At 45.4% G+C, this 22,175-nt stretch overlaps 1 protein-coding gene across 5 annotated transcripts; it reads left to right on the top strand.

The window, feature by feature from the left end:
* Positions 1 to 106: 106 nt before the first annotated feature.
* LOC123025740 (zinc finger protein 420-like) lies at positions 107 to 20,639 on the top strand. Of its 5 annotated transcripts, none has more exons than XM_044434684.1 (8): positions 107 to 198; positions 885 to 1,082; positions 4,026 to 4,318; positions 5,382 to 5,508; positions 8,521 to 8,603; positions 10,946 to 11,072; positions 12,291 to 12,386; positions 15,822 to 20,639. In XM_044434684.1, the coding sequence occupies exons 3-8, from the start codon at positions 4,304 to 4,306 to the stop codon at positions 18,767 to 18,769; spliced, it is 3,396 nt and encodes a 1,131-aa protein (XP_044290619.1). In that variant the 5' UTR covers positions 107 to 198; positions 885 to 1,082; positions 4,026 to 4,303; the 3' UTR covers positions 18,770 to 20,639. The 5 variants fall into 5 exon arrangements, with proteins under 5 accessions (XP_044290619.1, XP_044290615.1, XP_044290616.1 ...); XM_044434680.1 differs by having other exon boundaries at positions 15,765 to 20,639; XM_044434681.1 differs by lacking the exon at positions 885 to 1,082 and having other exon boundaries at positions 133 to 198; positions 15,765 to 20,639.
* The last annotated feature ends 1,536 nt before the right edge of the window (positions 20,640 to 22,175 follow it).

The raw sequence follows: 22,175 nt of genomic DNA, 5'->3' as shown, positions 1-22,175 counted from the left end.
GGGTCCTTCGCGGCCCATCTAAGGGTTAAAGCAAGAGAGGGCTGCTTCCTAGAAGGGCCAGTGGAGAGACAGGCCGGAGGGGTGCCCCCCGCTTCCGGCCCCTCCCCTTTCCCCCTCCCCGCGTGGGAACGGAGGCCAGGATTTTCCCACGCGCGCGGCTGCGCTGCCTGCGGCGCCGCCTCGTCTGCAAAGCGGCCGGTGAGTTGCGGGGCGCGCCTGGTGCCCCCGGGGGGGAGCCGCGGAAGAATGCGGGGGGAGAGCCAAACCCGGGCGGGGGCGCCTTCCACAAAGGAAGCGGCTCCGGGGCTAGCGGAGAGGGGCCTTGTCCATGCCCCCCCCCCAGCGCTTTCCCGCCTCGAGATCCAAGCCTGCAAAGGCGGCAGACGCGAACGAGCCGCTTGGGACGTGAGAACAGACGCCAGAAATCCCGGAGCGTGTCGAGGCTCTTGGGTTGGGGAATCGACGTCTGCAAAGGCAGGCCCGGCTTTATTAGTCTTGGGATCACGTGTCTCCAGCCAAACCTCATTTCTGAGGATCGCGGAAAGCAGATGCGCCCGGGCGAATGTACACGTGCGTCGAAGTCTCTGCCTGTGCGGGTCCGTGTGGGTTTGTTTCCCGGTTAGGGTCCCCTTTGCAAATAGGGATGCATGGTCAGAACGGGGGCGGGGGATCCTGAGGCAGCCGCCATGATGTGTTCATGGCTAATATCTACGTACTGCCAGATCAGGTAAAAAGCCATCGGGGGGCGGGGGCTACAACTGCCGACCACCCCTCCCTGGTCCTTCTAGATATTTTGGGCTGCCACCAGCCCCAGGCAGCCTGGAATGCTGGGAAGATACGAAGTTGTGGGCGTCTGTAGACTCCATGTCCTAATATCTGTCCAGGGCCTTGATCCAGAATGCCAAGCTTGCTGAAGATGACAACGCATCCCATTCATTCTGGGCTAGATGGGCCAGACTCTCCTCGTGTCCACAGAGGCCCTGCTATGGTCCCCATTCCGAATACGACACAGTTTTCCGTGGGGGAAAGCAGATTCCTTAAAAGTTTTGTGGCTTCCTTTAACACTCTCTGCTCATTCAGTGGTGAGTTGGGTTGGTTGAGGTGATCAGGAAATTGGTGCTCTGTCCTGCTTTTCCATTGTCTTAAAAATAATAACAATAATTTATTTATTTAGGCAGGCAGGCAGGCGAGAGTGGATTCCATGAAAACGTTTGGCTTAGTGTTGCTTTTCCCCAGAATTCCCCTGAAATGCTGACTTAGAACTGACTGTGGAATGTGGGCTCTGTGGAGACTTTGGGATTGATTCCCGTCTTGCTTTTTGTTGTCCTTGAAACTGCTCTGGAGCTGCCGCTGATGCAGAATGCAGCAGCCAGGTGAATAACCGGGACTTGTAGGTCCAAATGTAGAGGACCGTTTCTGCCCCCCTTGCACTGTATTATTATTATTATTATTATTATTATTATTATTATTATTATTACATTTCTATGCCGCCCCTTGCCGAAGCCTCGGGGCGGCTTACAACACAATAAAATACATTGAAATACAATAGAACATAATAAATTACCATTAAATACAAAAATACAAAAAATACACTGAGTTACAAACATAATAATATAACATTAAAATTATCAATATAAAATAAATAAATAATATAGGAGGAGAAAAGAGAAGGAAGAAGAAGTTGGCCTGGCCAGATCATATATTTTAACAATTAAAATGATGTTTAAATAAAACTGGCTCCAACCCCACTTCAAGGGGTTCATATTTAAACTGTATGTTTAAATAAACTGTATGGCTCCAACCCCACTTCAAGGTGCTGGTTGTAACCTGTAAGTACCTGTCAGAGCATCTGTCTCAACCACAATCTACTTGGACACACCGCTTGCCCTCGGGCCTTCCTCTCTAGGCCAACCCTGAGGGAGGCTTGGGTGGGGGCAGCGAAAGGCAGGGCTTCCTCTGTGGTGGCCCCCCATCAATGGAGCAACCTCCCTACAGAGGCCCAGCGGGCACCAAATTTGTCATCTTTTCAGTACCTGGTTAAGATGGCTTTTTGTGCCAAAGCTTTTGAAGCGAGCTTAGCTAAACAGTGACTTGAGCAGATTATCACTGTAAGCCGCCTAGGAAGACCTTGGCAATTATAGGTGGCCTATAAACACATGTAAATAAATCTATCTATCCTAGGTGATTTAAATTTTCTTTTTACAGGTCAGTTTTACTATATATTTTAGCTATTCTAAGTTTATTTTAATGCTACTTCGTATATTATTGCTTTGTTTTTATGCATTGTTATAAAATGACCAGACAGCTTCAGCTATGTGGCAATACAGAAATGATAGCTTTACGTTTGCATTGTTTGTGTTTGCATTTGCTTAGACAATGTAGAACTCAATTTTTTATGGAAGGTTTTGGGTTTACAGCCTCAGTCTTATCAACTGAAGTGTGAATTTGGTTGGCTGGCTTGACTAAAGCATATACTGGCATTCCAGATTGCTATTACAAAATGTATCTCTCCTTTCCTAAAAGGTAGGTATTTTGTGGCCCTCCTTACAACTCACCATTGGCTATGCTGGCTAGGCTCCATGAGAATTAAAGTCAAAACATCTAAAGGAACACAATCTGTGACTTAAAAGAGGTGTGGAGATTTGGATATACGAGGGGTGTTCAATGTATTCTCGGTATCAGCATGAAGAAAAAGGAATAATAAATTGAAATAATTTTTATTTTTCAGTGTAATCCCCCATAACTTCAATACACTTATTACATCTAGAAATTAACCCTTCCTCCTTGTCTAAAAAATGTACGTTAATTGCCGCCTTGAGCTCTTCATCATCAGAAAAATCGCTCTCCACGAAGCACTTTTTTAAAATTCGGGAATAGGTAGTAGTCACTGGGGGCCAGGTCCGGGCTATAGGGTGGGTGGTTTATTTCTTCGAAACCACAATCTCGCACAGCAGCCTTCGAAACACGCGGCATGTGAACGGGCACATTGTCGTGAAGAAGCAACACACCTGCGGTCAGTTTTCCCCGCCTTTTTTCTTTAATTGCTTCTCTTAAATTATGCAGAGTGGTTGCGTAAGATGCTGCGTTTATGGTTTCACCTTTTTTCGTGTACTCGATCAATAAAATTCCCTTTGAGTCCCAAAACACTGTGGCCATGATTTTTCTGGCCAATGGAGTGACTTTGAATTTCATGGGAGGGTCAGCACCGTTTTTATGCCACTGCATGGACTCCTGCTTACTTTCAGGGTCATAGTGATGAACCCAAGTTTCATCTCGGGTAACAATCTGGTCGAAAATACTTGATGGATCTTCACCACAGAGCTCTAAAAACTCCCTACAGCACTGGACTCGCACTTGTTTCTGAGGCGCCATGAGCATTTGCGGCACCCATCTTGCACAGACCTTTGAAAGGTTAAGATGGTCATGAAAAATAGTAAATATGGTATCAACGGATAGGTTTGTCATCTCTGCTAACATTTTGATTTTTATTTGAGCATCTTCCAAAACAAGTTTCTCAATTTTGTTCACATTTTCTTTCATATTGGCAGTAACTGGCCCACCTGAGCAAGGGTCGTCTTCAGTGCTTTCTCTGCCCCTTTTAAATTCACTTGACCATTTTTGAACGGTAGATAATGAAGGTGCAGAGTCCTGGTAAACGGCCACCATCTCTTCGTGAATGATTTTTTGACTTTTTCCTTGTTTTGTATGGAACTTAATCACAGCGCGGTGCTCGATTTTCTTCAACATTGTCACATCAGTCATCGTGGTCGTCTTTCACTGAAGATTACTAGGGAACTAATGATCACACTTATTTGAAATTTTGCATGTATACCCTCAGATAGTGTCATTAGCTAATGAAATAATGAAATTACCCACATCAATAGCAAATCAACCCGATACCGAGAATACATTGAACGCCCCTCGTAGGTGGAAATCCAACACCCTTGTCTCTCTAAAATTAGCATTTGACTTGTGCCCAAGACAGCCGGTTCCATGAGTTGTAATTATGTGTGGTCCTTTTCCAGGAAGGAACTCAGAAGAATATATATTTCTCTTCATAAGTACCTTGGGGAATAGGTTAGGCAGAGAGAGACAGACTGCCGACTAGGCCAAGCTTCATGGTTGAGCAGAGAGCTGGAGCCAAATGTTCTCAACTGAAGTCTTCTACACCAATCTTGATTCTACTCGAGGGAATGCAAGATAAGATGCAGGAAACCCTTTTGTCAGTCTCACAACCAGCCGAGTGATCTTGGTGGAACATCCCGGATTGCCTCGTCTTAGCGGTGGAACGGAAACAGAAATTATGCAGCCGATTCAGGTATGGATCAGATGGTCTAGGATGCAGAAGGGGATGACATAGGAAGGTGTTCCTTTGAGAGCCAGTGCGGTGTAACGGTTGAGAGCAGGGGCCTGGGACTCAGGCGATGTGGGTTCTAGTTTCTAGCCACTTGGACATCTTTGTGAGAAAAGAAGTGGGATATAAATCTAATAAATGAATATTCCTCTGGAAATGAGGGCAATTTGCACTGGAACATTTTCTGCTGCCCTATTCTTACCTCTGTATTGCATTTATCCCACGTCATTCTCCCTCTTGCAAGGAATCCAATGTGGCTTCCAAGGTTCCCCCCTCTACATTTTATCTTCGTAACAACAACCCTGTGAGGTAGACTAGGCTATGATCAGCTTAGAGTTACCCAGTGTGCTTCAGAGCCAAGTGGGGCTAGAACCCAGATCTTCAGAAATCCGGTGTGACACTCTAACTGCTATGCCACTTAAAAGTTTGACTTGTATTTCGTAAACAACCATGTTAATTTTTCCCCGTACAAAACAAATATTAAACTTGAAATACTTGAGAAGGGAAAAAAGTGCACTTAATGGGCATTCATGTTATATTTGTGGAGCATTGTACTGGTTTCCAACATCTACTTATTTTACATGGTTTAAATTATAAAAAATGCAAAAGTGCTGAAAATGGCTGGCATGCAAATACATTTCAGCAACCCTAAAATTTTGTGTGGTCGGTAAGTGGCTGTGAACACATGACTTGGAAAATAGCAAGCTTGCAAAATATTGTATTTGCTGTGGCATCCATTCATGGTTAGTAATAAAGTAGAAATATTTTTGCTTAAAAATAATAGACGGGATGATATTCTGCTCCCATTGCTGTATTTTCTTATGGTCTTACAGATATCAGCATCACCCACGGGCTGCTTGGCCTTGAACTGCTCTGGTTTTCTCATACACAGGTTTGGTTCCTGCAGAATATTATAAGTTTCTTTCATTGCTAATGCTTCTTTTTCTTTCAAACCATAAAATCTGGAGGTGGATTTCCAGCACTTCCCTGAGAATCTTTGTAAGAAAATAATATTTCCCTCTTTCAGGACCCCATGTCGTTCGATGAGGTGGCTGTACATTTCACCAGGGATGAATGGGTCCTCCTGGATACAGACCAAAGAGACCTGTACAGAGATGTCATGCTGGAGAATTATGGGAATCTGGCATTTCTGGGTAAGGATCCCTCTTCCTGTTGGTTCCAAGATTATGTTATGTTCTCACATAACTCCAGTCCTCTATCGGCTTCACTGGCTCCCCATCGAAGTCCGGGCTCAATTCAAGGTGCTGGTTATCACCTATAAAGCCCTGAATGGCTTGGGACCTGGATACCTAAAGGAACGCCTGCTTCCATATATGCCCGCCCGCCCCTTGAGATCAGTGGCAGAGGCCCTCTTCCGGGAACCCTCGGAAGATATTGGGAGGGTGAGTACCCGGAGGAGGGCTTTCTCTGTGGTGGCACCCCATCTGTGGAATGCGCTCCCCAGAGAGGTCCGCCTGGTGCTGTCGTTCTTTGCTTTTTGGCGCCAGGCCAAGACCTTTTTATTTAAACATTATTTTAATTATTAAATTTATTTATTGATTTTAACAATTTTTTGCCAGGATGGCTCCAGTATTTTATGTAATTGTATTGATTATATTTATTTATGGTTTGGAAGCCGCCCCGAGGCTTATGCGAATGGGGCGGCATATAAGTTCTCCAAATAGATGAATGAATGCGATACGCTGGGTCTTGGTTTGCTTACAAGATGTATTGACAAATCAACTCTTCCCAGTCACTAATATCTTTGATGGAGGTCCTTCTCCTTGAACCATCCCCCAATAAAGAGAGGGGGGAAATGGCTGGGAGAAGGGCCAGCGTGCCCAGCACTATCGCTGCTAGCTTTTTAGCACTAAGTAAAGGTGTTTTTATTCTGTCAGGTATTTTAGTAGCTACTAGCTTTAACATTGTTTTAATTACTATTCCTGGGTGCCTTGTCGTAAATTCACCGATTGCTAGTTTTTGGATTCTTTTAATTGGATTTTATGCTTTTAACTGTGATTTCATTGTTCCTTTTCCTGTTTTATTGCAAACTACCCATTAGGTTATGGAGCAGAATATAAATACAATCGATAGAATTAAAAAAACAAATTGAGTGACTTACCTAGCCCATGTGCGCTCAGTATCAGCATTTAATCGGCTGGAATGGACAAACAGGGAGGCCTGCTGGTCCAGCAAGGAGTCTGAACAAGAGACTGGGCTAAGCGACCGTTTTATATCCCTTCTGCTGCTTACAGCTTATGCAGGCATTGTTACAGTTGTGCAAGCTTTACCGTTACATGGAGTGCAACCCTGCTAATCAGGAAGGCATTTCTTCACGACTTTCCCATCCTAAGCTAGTTCTGACATGCCTGGCGGAAGAGCTTGTTAGCGAACACTCGCTTTGTAGTTCTCGTGATGCTGCATGTCTGTCTATTGTCCATCTTCCCTGCCAACCAGGCGGACAGGATGGAAGATCCTGCCGGCGTATCCAGTGGCAGAGGATTTTGGAGACTGACAAAGTATGCTTGGGCTTGGTACCAGCACGTTACTTCCTGCTAGCTGGCTGGAAAGTCCAGTCGGCACGGGACGGCTTTGTAGCCTCACACCCCCACTTGCTTTCTAATGCAGGGGTTGAGATCTGGCTTGTCTGGATTCCCACACCTGCCCTTAAGAGATGCCCGTATTAGACATCTTTAGCTGTTTGAATTGGTTTACATTTGGCTCATTGGAGATATTCTGTCATGCTTCTCTTAGTCTGTATTCTGATGTGTATTCTTTGTGAACCTTCCGGAGAGTGTTGGCCGTTGGGTGGTATAGAAATGAAAATTGTTGTTGTTCTTCTTTATGATGAGGATGAGGGTGATGATATTGTTGTAACTCCTTCCTGCCATTCATGCGAAAGCAGGGTTCACTGGAAGAGACCATCATGCTAGGGAAAGTTGAAAGCAGCAGAAGAGGGGAAAGGCCAAATACAAGATGGATCAATTCCGTCAAGGAAGCCATAGACCTGAGCTTATTTATTTATTAGAGTCATATTCTTTTTCCCAATGAACTCAAAGGAACTTACATGTCATGAGCGGAGCCAGCTGGAGCTGAGGGGTCAGACTAGATGGCCTGGGAAGCCCCTTCTGACTCGCTCTGTTTCTATGTTACATCATTCTGTTCCTGCTCTCAATCTTATCTCCACAACAACAACCCTGTGAGGTAGGATGGGCTGCCAGTCAATGACTGGCCCAAAGTCACCCAGTTGGCACCATGGCTGAATGGGGACTAGAACCCGGATCACCTGAGTCCCAGTCTTGCGCTTTTAACCGCTACACCACACTGGCTGTCTTATAAGAGCTGACAATTTCTGGGCGTTCATTCATCAGGTCGCCCTAAGTGAGAGAAGATTTGATGACTTGCAACAACGACTGTTGTTATTATTTATTTATTTATTAAAACATTTCTATGCCGCCCCTTGCCGAAGCCTCGGGGCGGCTCACAGCACCAAATAAAATACAATAAAATACAAAAATAACAATATAAAATTAACCATATAAAATAAATAACAATATACAATATTAATAATACTATAGCTGAAGGTGCAAAGTCATTAAGGAATGCCGAGTTTGTGTTGGGCTTGGGAAGCAGCGTTTTCCAGGTGTGAGAGAAAGAAAAATGGTAGATGGGGAGGTGAAGGCCCATTTGGACCTCATGACAGAATTTGTGTGTATCGGGGATGGTGGAGGAGAATATGCAGCGTCCACCAGTCTTGAACCTTTGCCCGAATTCACCCCACACCATACAGCAATTCAAAAGACCAGTGCAGAGAATTAGAACGTTAACTGTGCGTATGAAGGATGAAAGTCTTATTTATTTATTTATTTATTTATTTATTTATTTATTAAAACATTTTTATGCCGCCCCATTCGCCGAAGCCTCGGGGCGGCTCGCATCATTAAGTTAAAATAATTATAATATAAATTAAAATATAAATATAAAATTAAAATACAGCAGTACAGTATAAAATAAGCCGCCCTGGCCAGATAAAACCAATAATGTTAACAGTTAAAATGCCGCTTGAATAAAAAGGTCTTCGCCTGGCGCCGAAAAACAAATAACGACGGCGCCAGGCGGAACTCTCTGGGGAGCGTGTTCCATCTTTGCTTTCATCTCCCTTCTAGGCACTGGCATAACATTAGTCTCCTGCTGTGAATCGTCTCCTCCTTGGGACAGAAGAGAAGCAGCTACTGTGCATCCTGCCAAGGTAAGGGGTGGGTTGGGGTGATATTCTAGAGGTGCTGTAAAAGGACCACCTAGGACCCTTTTTCATTAGCCCATTCCAAGGATCCTGCTCCTCTCCTGTGTCTTCTGTTGTTTAGTCACACAGTTGTGCCCGACCCATCACGACCCCACGGACAACAGTCTTCCAGGCCCTCCTGTCCTCCAGCATCCCCCGGAGTCCACCCAAGCTCACGCCGACTGCCCCAGTGACCCCACCCAGCCACCCCATCCTCTGCCGCCCCCTTCTCCTTTTGCCGTCAGTCCCACATGAGATCTAAGCCTGCCCAGGGCTGTGATCGCCACCATCTTTCCATTGGAACGAAACGTTGGGGCCCACCAGAGAGACTCGCTTGGCAATCCATGGTTCAACTGGGACTCCAGATGGTGAAATATTCACAGAAGCCAAGGATGCCCTAGTTTGAGTGACACAAGAGCATCAGTCCGAGAACTACGTTCAATTTTAGGGGGGCTCGAGGGAGGCAAGGAGGGCTGACAAGAGCAAAGAGTGAACATCAAGGGTGTTGTGGGGGGGTCCTTGGGGAGTTTGAGCACCCCCACTTATTTTGCAGGGGGCCCTCAGGGGAGTCGCTGGATCCCCAGAGCCAGAGTCACTTTCCCTCCTCCACAGCCTCTCAGGAGACTTAATCTTCCTGGTTCATGCCATGGCTGGCAGCATGTCAGAGTCCAGAACTAAACAGGTTCAGAACGGGATGTTTTTTCAACAGATCCCTGTCCCTTTCCTTTGTGCGTCATGTTTTTAGAGAGTAAACTGGACAGAAGCTGCCTTGTTAATTCCATATAAGCCAGACATTCTGGGAGCTATTTGCCTGTATGGAAGGGTAGGGATGTAATTTTTAAAAATGTTTATTTATTAAAAGCTTTTCTATCCTATCCCCTACAGAATGTCTCAGGACAGCTTACAATGAATGAGTAGACTAAAACAAACCCAACAGTATCTGATCATTAATATACTAGAACCCCAGTTAAAATCAATTAAACATTAAAATAGTGGGAAAATTAAAAGGTTTTTGCCTGACACCGGAAAGAATATAACGCCAGCACCAGGTGAAACTCTCTGAGGAGCATTCATAATGAATACGATAATAATAAATAACATCTAGAAGCTGTCACCATTTTGCCTCACAAAGAGATACCCTCATCTTGCATTCATTGCTCAACCAAAATTCAAACAAAGTGACAAAGCTCATTTTTACTGCATGATCTCAGGTTGCATAATATTGGAAACAGGCATGGCTCTGAGGGGGCGTGGCTTTGAGGTGTGGCTCTGACTATCATGAAGGGACCCCCCCACTCCTAAATTTGCCGTTACACCCACATGTTTTAGCTTAAAGCTAAAGAGACCCACAAAACAAAAGTGCGTATAGTCAAGGCGATGGTTTTTCCAGTTGCAATGTATGGCTGTGAAAGCTGGACCATAAGGAAGACTGAGCCCCAAAGAACTGAGGCCTTTGAATTGTGGTGCAGGAGGAGACTCCTGCGAGTCCATTGGACTGCAGAGAGATCAAACCAGTCAGTCCTAGAGGAGATCAACGCTGACTGCTCTTTAGAAGGCCAGATCCTGAAGATGAAACTCAAAGACTTTGGCCACCTAATGAGAAGGAAGGACTCCCTGGGGAAGAGCCTAATGCTGGGAACAATAGGTGGCAAAAGAAGAAGGGGGCGGCAGAGGATGGGGTGGCTGGATGGAGTCACTGAACCAGTTGGTGTGAGCTTAAGTGGACTCCGGGGGATGGTGGAGGACAGGAAGGCCTGGAGGAATGTTGTTCATGGGGTCGCGATGGGTCGGACACGACTTCACGACTAACAACAACAACAGTTTAAGATTAGCCAGCCAGTAGCTAATCTTGAGGAGAGGTCTTCCAGCCCTTTGGAACAAGAGAGTTCTTGCAAACAAAAGGTGGGAACCCAAACAATTTGTAGGATTTTGAATTAGCACCAACTTGTGGACGTTTGCGGCAGACAGAGGCTGCTTGCAGGTGAATGGACGCAGCGTGCTGTCACATTTCTGTGCGGGAGTTAAAGAGTCACCTAGAAGAAGCATGTTGTGAAGAGTATAATCTTCATGTCACAGTAATAAATGAATCCTTTAACGGTTTAACTATGAGTGCTCAAAACTTGACCAGGCAAATAACAACATGTGCTTTCTAATGAGACAAACAACAAACCCCCATGAAATGTTGGCTCCTGTTGAAAAAGATCCAGTGAGCTGGTCTAAAGTTTTCATCTCCGGTTGTGAGCGAAAGTGAGACAGAGTTGTGGGTGGAATTATATGTGTGGAGATTACCCTTTTTCTTGCTTTTTCAGAGACCAGCTACCTTTGAGGAGGTGTCCGTGCATTTCACCAAGGAGGAGTGGGCTTTGCTGGATCCGGGCCAAAGGGCCCTGTATATCGACGTCATGGTGGAGAACTATGGGAACGTGGCTTCGCTGGGTAAGGGCTTTCATCTCCATCTTTCACCCACCCTTATTGGATGCTGCTGAGGGTGGGAGCGGCCATTCCACATTGCAGGGCAGGGGCGAGGAGCAGCAGCCTTCCTGAATGTTGGAGAATCGCTCCGCTTCCACCAGCCTTCAGCTTCGGCTAAGCTGGCTGGGGATGATGGCCACTGGAATCCAGCAACATGCAGAGGGCCATCCCATGCCCTCCTGTAAGGAATTTCACTGCAGAAGCTGCTGGGCAAGCCACATACCTGCATCATTTAATTAATTCCATTTCTATGCCACCCCATAACCTGAAGGGACTATGGGTGGCTGGCAAGTGCCAAAACAAAATAAAAACATACCTGCAATGCAATAAAACAATTGAAGGTCTAAGAAAATAGATAAAACAATAAAATAATAAATACCATGACACAATAAAATCTATCCACACACAAATCTATCCAATATAAGTGATGCAGTCATCCATAGGCTCCTCTGTCTTATCTAGGTACCTGGAAGGATGAACATTGGGTTGTCCCACTGGAGAGGATCTGTGATTATTCTCTCTGTCCTTTTATCCACGGGGATTATTTTCCCACTTTTCTCCGCAGTGGTGTACACAATCCTCCTGCCCTCTGTTTCATCCTCACAACAGCCCTGTGAGGTAGGCTAGGCTGAGAGTCTTGGATTCACCCCACAATCACCTTTTTCCCACTGTCACTGTGACACTGGCACCTTTGCAATGCCTGTAAGATTTCCCCTGCTTTTTCCAGGCCCCGACTTGGTGCCTTTCAGATATTCTGGACTTCCCATCAGATCCCGTCTAACCTGGACAGGAATCCCAGGAGCTTTGGTTCCACACTTTTGGAGGGTGCCAGGTTGGGTTTGTCCAGTGCGGACAGGAAAGGATCTTCCTTCGGAGGAGGCAAGCCTTCAGCTTAGGGCTCCCCTTCCATGCAGCAGGGTGTGGCTGAAAGAAACTTCCTTGGCATCGCCTGCGTGTCCCAGCGCCCACCCTGCATCCAACCCGAATCTTGTCGCACATCGAGATCAATGGATGGGAACGTCCATTCCCACTATATTCCGCATGCAGGATTGGGACCGAGGGACTTCTCTCCTCCTCCTCTTGCCTTCTGGGGGTGGCACATGGACAAGGTGATTTAGGCAGCCTGGTTATCCTGTCAGGAGAAGTAACCCCGGTTTCTTTTTTCTTGCCCTGCCGACCCAGCTCCCAAGCCTGGCCTCATCTCCTGGCTGGAAGAAGGGGATGATGCATTTGCCCAGGATCCAGCAGACGGAGAGGGATCGGCCAGTAGCTGCTCAGGTACGTGTTGGGGAGGGAGGGAGGCTTCTGGCTTTGGGGAGCGCTCCCTGTGGGATGGGTGGATGCTTTGATCGTATCTGAACTCACTGGGGACGGGCCTCCCCTTCCAATGGCAAGGCTGTCTCCATCCTGCCTGGGTGGCTTTCTTTGTAAGAGCTTGGATGAGAGGGGGAGGCTGAAACTATCTGAGCCCCGCTTTGTGGATCAACAGGGCCAGTTCCAGGCTTGAGGGAGCCCTGGGCAAAGCATCCTCCCCTGGTCCCCTTCCTCCTCTTGCAACCTCCAAGCATTGCCAGGTGTGACTGTGTGGAGCTGCCGTGCTGATGACCCACAATGCCCCTTGTGCTGCTATGGCAGGGGGCATTGTGGGGGACTTAAAATGGCAGCGAGGCTCTGAGCACCAAACCAGAGTGGCAGCCCTGGCAGACACTGAAGGACAAAGGTGACTTGGGTGGAGGGTGGTGCCGTTGATCCAGGCTGAAGCCAGGTCAAGGAATTCATGTCCCTTTGGGGATTTAATCCTGTTTTGCCCTGATGGGTGGGGAATTTCAAGGGTTCTCTCCCAAAAGCGAGAGAATGTTTAAAGGAATGATGCCTGGATAAAATAAGAGCATGAGAAAAGTCTTCCTGGGGCTCCCCATTATATCAGCTACATTTATATATGCATATATTGGGTTCACAGCCCCCTTTCCACCCGGGGAATTAGAATCACACGACATTTATACCCCACCTTTCCTCCTCTTGCATGGAATCCAAGGGGGCTTACAAAGTTCTTGTCCTCTCTGTTTGACCCTCACAACAACAGCCCTGTGAGGTAGGTTGGGCTGAGAGTCTGTGAATGGCCTGAAGTCACCCAGGATGTCTCATGGCTAAGTGGGGACTAGAACCCAGGTCTACCAAATCCCAGTCCAATAACCTAACCACCACACCATGCTGACTCTTGAAAATGTCAGGAATGAGTGAAACGACTGAATTAAGCAACCCCATGATATGATATTATTATTATTATTAGAACATTTCTATGCCGCCCCTTGCCGAAGCCTCGGGGTGGCTTACAAACACAATAAAATACAATAAAATACAAAAATAACAATATAAAATTAAAATTAACAATATAAAATAAATAAAAATATAAAATATAAAAGAAGTCACCCTGGCCAGATGAAATATGATATGATATGATATGATATAATATAGTTATACCCTATTATGTTTCTATTAGGCTGGACATGCACATGGTAGACATGTTATGAGCGGAGCCAGGGGTCAGACTAGATGGCCCAGGAGACCCCTTCTGACTCGCTCTGTTTCTGTGTTTCTTCCACTTGCAAGGAACCAAAGATGACTTGCAAGGTTCCTCTCCTCTCCCTTTTATATTCACGATGGCAACCCTGTGAAGCTGGTCAGACCAAGAGTCCATGACTGACCCAAAGTCAGCCAGTGGACTTCGCAGCCACCAGATCTCCCAAGCCACTATGCAATGCTCTAACTACCAGGCTACACTGTCTCCCCAGTGCTCATGGTGACTGACAGTAATACAACCAATGTTTAGAGTAAAAGAGCCATTCTGTGGCCCCTCAGCATTGTCTGGGGGAATATGGCTCGTGGCTTCTTGATTGAAAGCAATCTTGCCGTCATCTGTCTATCTAGTAGGGCTTTTCTTATGTTATACAGCTGCAACGGAAGAAAAACCACCTCCAGTTTAACTCAGCTTATATGCTGAAGTCCTGCTTAGATAAAATATCCTTCCTCGCTGAGAGAAGGACAGCAGAGAGGGGGCCAAGTTCCCTCCATTGATAAGATGTTCCACCACCTGGAAATAGCTACTTTTTCTGAATTCTTCTTGGGATCCATCCGTCGACCTTTTTAGCTCCTGCCCAATTAAGACAAAGCCCTTTGCTGTAGCCGCAGTGGTTCTTCCCCAGCCTTCCTTCTCCCTTGGCCTTACTGGAGTACCAGCTTATACCCGTTGTTATTACTCTTTCATAAATCTTGCAGAAAGTGAACAGCTGTGGTTCCATGAAGAAAGTTAGTGCAAAACAGAACCCTCTGAAAAATCAGGTTTAGAGAAATGAGATGGAAGAGTGGAAGATTTTATAAGTGGACTAGTTTGGATCGCCTGCATTCCTTTGGATTTATTTTTTCCAAAACTCATGTTTCTGTCTTTGGACTATTTAAAAATTAATTCCATAAGCCTTTTCATTCATTACTTTTTTCTGTTAATATAGTGTGTATAATTCCTCCAAAAACTCCATTGCACGTTTTCAGTCTAGTTCTTTTCTTCTTTTTGGTCTTTCCTTCCTAATTTCTTCTTTTCATGTTTACTGCCCAAATTTCTTTCTTCTCAAATCAAGAAAACCCACAGTCAAAATATTTCTGCCCAGCAATGACATTTTCTATTTCTAGATCGGCTAGTCCTAAGCAGCTTAATTGCAGAAGTTGTTCCAGTGTTTGCCCCAGAACACTGGGAAATAGATGGGCATGCATGCCCACACACGCATGCTCAGAGATGATCTTGTCAAACTCTGTTTTCCTTCAAGTAGGGGCCTATCTGATCTCAGTAGGCAAAAGAACGACTCCTTGCATTAAGATTTTTATTTCAAATTTTAGAAACAGAGAAACAGAAAGAGAGCAAGTCAGAAGGGGTCTTCTGGGCCATCTAGTCTGATCCCCGGCTCCAGTCGGCCCCACTCACAACATGCCCACCATGTGGACGTCCAGCCTATCCTTGAACACCCGTACCGATGGGGCCTCAACAACCTCTCGTGGAAGCCCATTCCACACCCTGTGGACAGTCAGGGGTCCTGACTGTCAGGAAGTGCTTCCTGGCATCCAAACGAAACCTTGGCTCCCTGAGCTTTGCTGCGTTGGAGTGCGTCCTGCCTTCCTCTGCAGGGGAGAACAGGTCTCTACCCATCTCCGTGTGACATCCCCTCACATACCTGCATGTCGCCAACAGATCCCCTCTGAGTCTCCTCTTCTCCAGGCTGAAGAGACCCAGTTCCCTCAGTCTCACCTCATACCCCATCCCCTGCAAACCGACCACCAACCTTGTGGCCCTACGCTGCACTGACTCCAACCTGGCTATATCCAGGTTAGTTTTTATTTTATTTTTATTTTTTAAACATTTAGTTTTTATTAACATTAGTCACTTTGAGCACTGGAGAAACAGTGTGGTGTAGTGGTTAGTGTTTTACTGTGACTTAGGAGATCCACATACTAGTCCCCACTCAGCCCTGGTGACATTAGGCCAGTTTCTAATGCTCAACCATGCCTACTTCACAGGGTTGTTGTGAAGTTAAAATGAAGAGGAAGCTCTTAGCTGCCTTGGGTGCTTTGGATGAAAAAAAGCATCAATATAATAAAATAAATAAACAGTGTTCCTTTGGGCTGTGGAGCCATGCTTGGATCACTGTTTTCTTTTGATGTCTTCAGGTGAAGGGCGGGAGAGTAAAGAGAACGGTGAAGAACAAAGAATGAAAACTGAAGAAAAGTCAGCATGGGAGAACAAAGGTACTGCTTCTGAAGTAGGTACTGAATTGCTTGCAGTGCCAATGCTAGAAGAATGTTGTGAAGAAAGCAAAGAGAATATTCAGAATAGAGAGACACTGTTGATATGCTCTGGCTGCGGAAAAAGCGTGACTCAGCAGATCTATCTTACTGAGCATCACATAGGAGAGAAAACCTATAAATGCTTGGAGAGTGAAAACCAGTTCAGTCATAGCATAAGTCTCACCTTATATCAAAGGGACCACAAAAGGGAGAAGACTTATAAATGTATGGAGTGTGGGAAAAGTTTCCGCTGGAGCTCAAACCTTAAAAGGCATCAAAGAATCCACACAGGGGTGAAACCGTATAATTGTTTGGAATGTGGAAGACAATTCCATTGCAAATCAGATCTTACCTCACATCAGAGAATCCACACAGGGGAGAAACCCTTTACCTGTTTGGTGTGCGGGAAGAGCTTCCCACAGAGCACATACCTTAAGTCACATGAAAGAATTCACACAGGACAGAAGCCCTATCAGTGTTCAGAATGTGGAAAGAGCTTTGGTCGGAGACCATACCTTAAAACACATCAAAGGATTCATACAGGGGAGAAGCCATATAAATGCTGTGAGTGTGGAAAACAGTTCAGTCGCAGGTCAGACCTGCGTTCACATAAAAGAATTCATACTGGTGAAAAGCCATATAAATGCTCAGAATGTGGGAAATGTTTCTGTCGAAGTACAGTCTTAAAAACACATCAAAGAATACACACGGCTGAGAAAACATATGTTGATTCAGCATGTGCAAAGCAATTGGTTCACAGCCTAAGTCTCACCTTATATCAAAGAAACCTCACATGGGCCAAGACTTATAACTGTTCAGAGTGTGGAAAAAACTTCAACTGGCACTCAAACCTGAAAAGACATCAAATAATTCACACAGGGGAGAAGCCCTATAAATGCTCTGAGTGTGGAAAGCAATTCAGACGCAGCTCAGACCTTAAATTGCATCAAAGAATTCACACAGGGGAGAAGCCCTTTAAATGCCCAGTGTGTGGAAAGAGTTTTAGTGACAGTCGAAGGCTTAAATGGCATCACATAATTCACACGGGTGAGAAGCCTTTTAAATGTTTAGAGTGTGGAAAGACATTTTGTCACCGTCCATACCTTAAATCCCATCAAAGAATTCACACAGGGGAGAAACCCTATACATGTTCTGAATGTGGAAAGAGTTTTAGTCATACCATAAGTTTTAAGTGGCATCAGAGAATTCATACAGGTGAGAAGCCATATAAATGCCTAGAATGTGGAAAGAGTTTTAGTCACAGTATAAGCCTTACCTTTCATCAAAGAATCCACACAGGAGAGAAACCATATAAATGTTTAGAATGTGGAAAAAGTTTCTGCTGGAGTTCAAACCTTAAAAGACATCAAATAAATCATAAAGAGGAGAAGCCCTATAAATGCTCTGAGTGTGGAAAGCAGTTCAGTTCTAAGTCAGATCTTAAATTGCATCAAAGAATACACACAGGGGAGAAGCCTTTTAAATGTTTGGTGTGTGGAAAGGGTTTCTCTCAGAGCACATACCTTAAGTCACATCAAAGAATTCACACAGGGCAGAGACCATATAAATGCTCGGAGTGTAAAAAGAGTTTCAGTCACAGCTCACACTACAGTGCTCATCAAAGAATCCACACTGGGTTGAAGCCCTATACATGCTCAGTGTGTGGGAAAAGCTTCAGTCAGAGCTCACATTTTAATGCACATCAAAGAATTCACACAGGTGAAAAGCCGTATAAATGCTCAATATGTGGAAAAAGCTTCAGTCAGAGTACACACTTTAAAAGACATCAAAGAATTCACACAGGGGAGAAACCCTATAAATGTTCTGAGTGTGGAAGGCAATTTAGTCGCAAGTCAGATGTTCAGTCACATCAGAGAATTCATACTGGTGAGAAGCCATATAAATGTACAGAATGTGGAAAAAGTTTTAATCGCAACACAGATCTTAAGTCCCATCAACGAATTCACACAGGAGAAAAGCCCTATAAATGCTTAGAGTGTGGACAAAGTTTCCGTCACAGTTCACATTTTAATACACACAAAAGAATCCACACAGGAGAGGAGCCCTGTAAATGTTTAGAGTGTGGGAAGAGCTTCAGTCGGAACACACATCTTAAAATGCATCTAAGAATCCACACAGGGGAGAAACCACATAAATGTTCTGAGTGTGGAAAGCAGTTCCGTCGTATGTCGGATCTTCAGTTACATCAGAGAATCCATACTGGTGAGAGACCATATAAATGCTCCGAGTGTGGAAAGAGCTTCAATCAGAGTACACTCCTTAAAAGACATCAGAGAATTCACACAGGGGAGAAGCCCTATAAATGTTCAGAGTGTGGAAAGAATTTCAGTGATAGCAGAATCCTTAAAGTGCATCAAAGAATCCACACAGGGGAGAAGCCCTACACATGCTTAGAGTGTGGAAAGAGCTTCAGTCAAAGCGCACCACTTAAAAGGCATCAAAGAATTCATACTGGTGAAAAGCCCTATGGATGTTCTGAGTGTGGAAAGAGCTTCAGTCACAGTGCACCCCTTAAACGACATCAGAGAATTCACACAGGGGAGAAGCCCTATACATGCTCTGAATGTGGAAAAAGTTTTGGTCATAGCACACACTTCAAAATACATCAAAGAATTCACACAGGAGAGAAGCCCTATACATGTTCAGAGTGCGGAAAGAGTTTTAGCCACAGCACACACCTTAAATCACATCAAAGAATTCACACAGGGGAGAATCCATACAAATGCTTAGAGTGTGGAATGAACTTCCGTCATAGCAGAAGCCTTAAGTCTCATCAACGCATGCATGCAGCGGAAGCATGTAAATCCTAGCAATGAGGGAAACGTGGGAAGCTCCTCAAATGTAACACGAGGCTGCTTCTAAGAGACTTAGAAGAAAACACAAATAGTTGGGGAGGTGAACTCTCTTGCCCAACCAAACCTCAATAAGCTACACAGAATTCACACTACGTGAGTTCATGCTGCCACAAGGAAGCTCAAGGCATATTTTTGTAAACCAAATTGACTTCATTACAAAAATTAGCACTCCACCAGGTGGGGAATTTTTGGTCAAACTCATGCCTTAGCTTGTTTTGTTCGATTTACTACGTTCAGTCAGTTTTTTGCAGTGACGCTTGTTTGGCTGCTTCTTCAGCTACTCTTTGTCAAGCATCCCTCCTAAGCTGTTTGGAGGCAAGGCTGGCCCTCTTTGGCTCCAGCCTCCCATGTGAAGGGAAACAGGAAGGGCAGCACCATCTGCTTGAGGTTGGCTTCCCGTCCGTATAAGTGTCTGATTTCACTTGCTCGCTTTGCCAAAAGAGCTTTTTGCTTCACTTGTCCAATTACATGTCGCTTCCCTGCGTGATCCACCTCTGAGCAAGTTGGATGAGCTTGTGTGCAGAATAAATGAGGAGGACGTAAGTGGAGAAGGGTGTAGGTCTCACAACTACCGGTGGCTAATATCCAGCAGTGACATTTCACAGACTCGGAGCTCTGCGACATCTTCTTTCGGTCAACTCGGGAGTTGCCTGTTGCGCTTGGGCAACTAGTGCGAGGAGCTGCATAAGCATTTGTGAAAGAGGAATTCACAGCCAGTTGCACAAGTGGGAACTTCAGGCACAGCTGCTTGTGCAACTGAGCTAGCACGAATCCAGTGAGCTGGATGTGTGTCATGCAGAACATGTTTTTCACCAGTGCCATGTCATTTATCACCACGAATCGGCCTGGCATCCATACAAAGAAGATCAAGCGGTGTGCATTGCATTGTAGATTTTGAGTTGTTTCCACAGCTCCTGTTCCCGACAAAACTTTCGTTCAATTATTTGTGGCTCTTGGGAAAAACCTTTGCAATATTTGTATGATGCATCAGATGTACTTTTTTCAATTCTGTTGACTAAATATCTTACCTAGACATAGAGAAATAGGTCAGATGTGAGCAATGTGACCTTCCAGAAGCTTTGACCCAAAATTCCCATCAGTCTTCACTGCTGGTTCTGCTGGCTAGGGCTGATGGGAGAGTTAGACCAAGCCATCTGGAGGACCACAAGTTGCCCTGCTGACACAGGTACATCCAAACTAATTTTGTGTTTGAGTACTGAAAAATCTAGAGAACATCCCAGTACAAAACAGTTCTTGGAACCCTCATCATCCACACTTCTGTACAGTAATGGACACCTTACAGAATGAACAAGGACCTGTGAGTTAGACCAGCCCCTCCTCTCCCCCAATTTCTTTCCTCTTCATCCCTTTACATGAGCCATTAATATATGGAAAAATGTGTTCAGAAATAGCTACCTGAGGGAAAGACACCCAAATCCACTCAGGCTCCTATTTTCTTGGGATCTGCATTTCCCCACCTCTCTGGGAGTCCTCCCTAAACCAGCATGATTTTGGAGAATGGTTCTCCTTCGTTTTGATGCTCCAGAAGGACACTGCCAGCCCTTTTCAACCCATGGAAGCAGACCTGCCTGTGGTTCCAAGGGCTCATCTTTGATAGCTAAAGGAATATTTGTTCTTTTGTTCTTGTCCCCGTAGAACACAGCTCTGCCTGTGAGCTGCTCTTGTGGGTGAGTCTTGATTGTAGGTTTTCCATTAAACAAGCGCTAGCTAGTAAATTGTGTGTGTGTGTATTAAAAGTAGCCTCTCACTGGTGACCCTCTCTTTGTCTTACTTCCCTCTTAAATAAATGAGTGTTAAACATGGAGCTCTGTGGTGCACTGAATTTCTTTGCAGTGTCTGGATTGGTTGTCGTGTGTGTGGACTCAGAAGAGTCTTTGACGCACGTACAAGAGGAGGAAACTTCCCATGAGAACCAGAGTGTTGATGAAGAGCTAGTTCTAGTGCCAGCAGAACAATCTACTCCCCAGCTGCACAGACGATGGAAATGAGAAATTGGATAAGGAGGTTCAGGAAGCAGTCAAAACAGCGGTACATCAAGAGACCAATTTGGGTGTTGATGGGGAAACCGTTTCCCCCGTTGCAGATACGGGATGTGGGAACTTGGGAGATAACGTGGGAGAAGCTGTAGAGGATGCTTGTTCTCGCAGGCGCACAGGCAGATTGGAACAGCTAGACTTGAGAATGATTGAGCAACACGGGGAAAGGGGTCATATTGCCCTGCCTTGACTGCCCTGAAGGGTTCATAAATCCAATGTAAGGTGAATGTATTCAGAACGAGAGGACGACTTCCTAGCCTATGTAACTGTAATTGTAATACCGTGTAGAATAAAGACATTTGTAGTGTCAGCTGGAGTGACTGCTTTCATTGAGAAGGAGCGCCAGCCTTACGACATTGCTCTTTTCTTGCAGTACAGACATAAATGGGTTTTGTGTAGTTCAAAGGAAGGTTAGGAAAAGGCCTCTCCTTTTCCGTAGGTGCCTATCCAAAGTCTAGATCATCGACCTGTTCAGACTAAGATATTAAGCTAGAACTGTGCACAAAGGGCCTATCCAAATTCTCTAACCTTTTTCTGGGCAGATGAATGTTGGTGTGGGGGCAGTTGCTCCAGTTTTCCCTGAGATGAGAATTTCTCCAACACCTTTGACTTGCTTTTGGTGGTGTTTTTGAGTTTACCAAATCACTGAGCAGTGACTGTGAAGTACTGGGTGTGTTCACACAACACAAGAAGCCCCTGTGAAATCTGACCATGGGAGTCTGCAGGGCCATCTGGGCCCAGTTCCATAATTCCTGCATGTTAGGTTGTTTTCTGCCATTTTGAATAGCAACTACAGTCGTCTAAAGTTTCTGTGCTTCACGTGGCTTCTGTAGTCATCTGGACCCAGAATTGTCATTTTACCATGGTTGGTATGGAAACGCCATAGAGTCCCCTGGCAAGAGTGGCCAGGAAAGTGCCCACTTCTGGTCTTCGGTCTCAACTGCCTTCAGCCCCCTAGCAACAGGCATGCGACTGGTTGCTTTATTTCCATTGCCCAAGTGATGTGTCCGTCTCTCCACTTATTTTTGGAAATGGAGATGGTGCAAACATACATGGAGGGAGAAGGAGGGAAATGGAGCAACATGGCTTATTTTCATTTAATAAACTTCTCTGGGCTGGAGTGGCTGAGAAATACCATAGAGATGCAGGTAGGAGGGGGAGGAGGGAAACCCAAGCCAGGACCACAGTGGACCAATCAGAAGACCGCTATGGTCCATAGGCAAGAATCAGGAAAGGGCAGGGATTCTGCTCACGGAGGCTTCCCGGTAAGCATGTGGTCGTCTGAACAGTACACAGGCAAAAAA

This window comes from Varanus komodoensis, unplaced genomic scaffold (assembly GCF_004798865.1).
Source record: "Varanus komodoensis strain SLA01 unplaced genomic scaffold, ASM479886v1 scaffold282, whole genome shotgun sequence".
Lineage (NCBI taxonomy): Eukaryota > Metazoa > Chordata > Lepidosauria > Squamata > Varanidae > Varanus > Varanus komodoensis.
This window is presented reverse-complemented; position numbering and strand designations above follow the sequence as displayed.

What these genes read in the sequence shown, in the direction of transcription:
- LOC123025740 (XM_044434680.1), top strand. An exon ending in CTACTGTGCATCCTGCCAAG is followed by an intron (nt 8,604 to 10,945) that starts GTAAGGGGTGGG and finishes TTGCTTTTTCAG; the next exon opens with AGACCAGCTACCTTTGAGGA. An exon ending in ATCGGCCAGTAGCTGCTCAG is followed by an intron (nt 12,387 to 15,764) that starts GTACGTGTTGGG and finishes ATAAATAAACAG; the next exon opens with TGTTCCTTTGGGCTGTGGAG.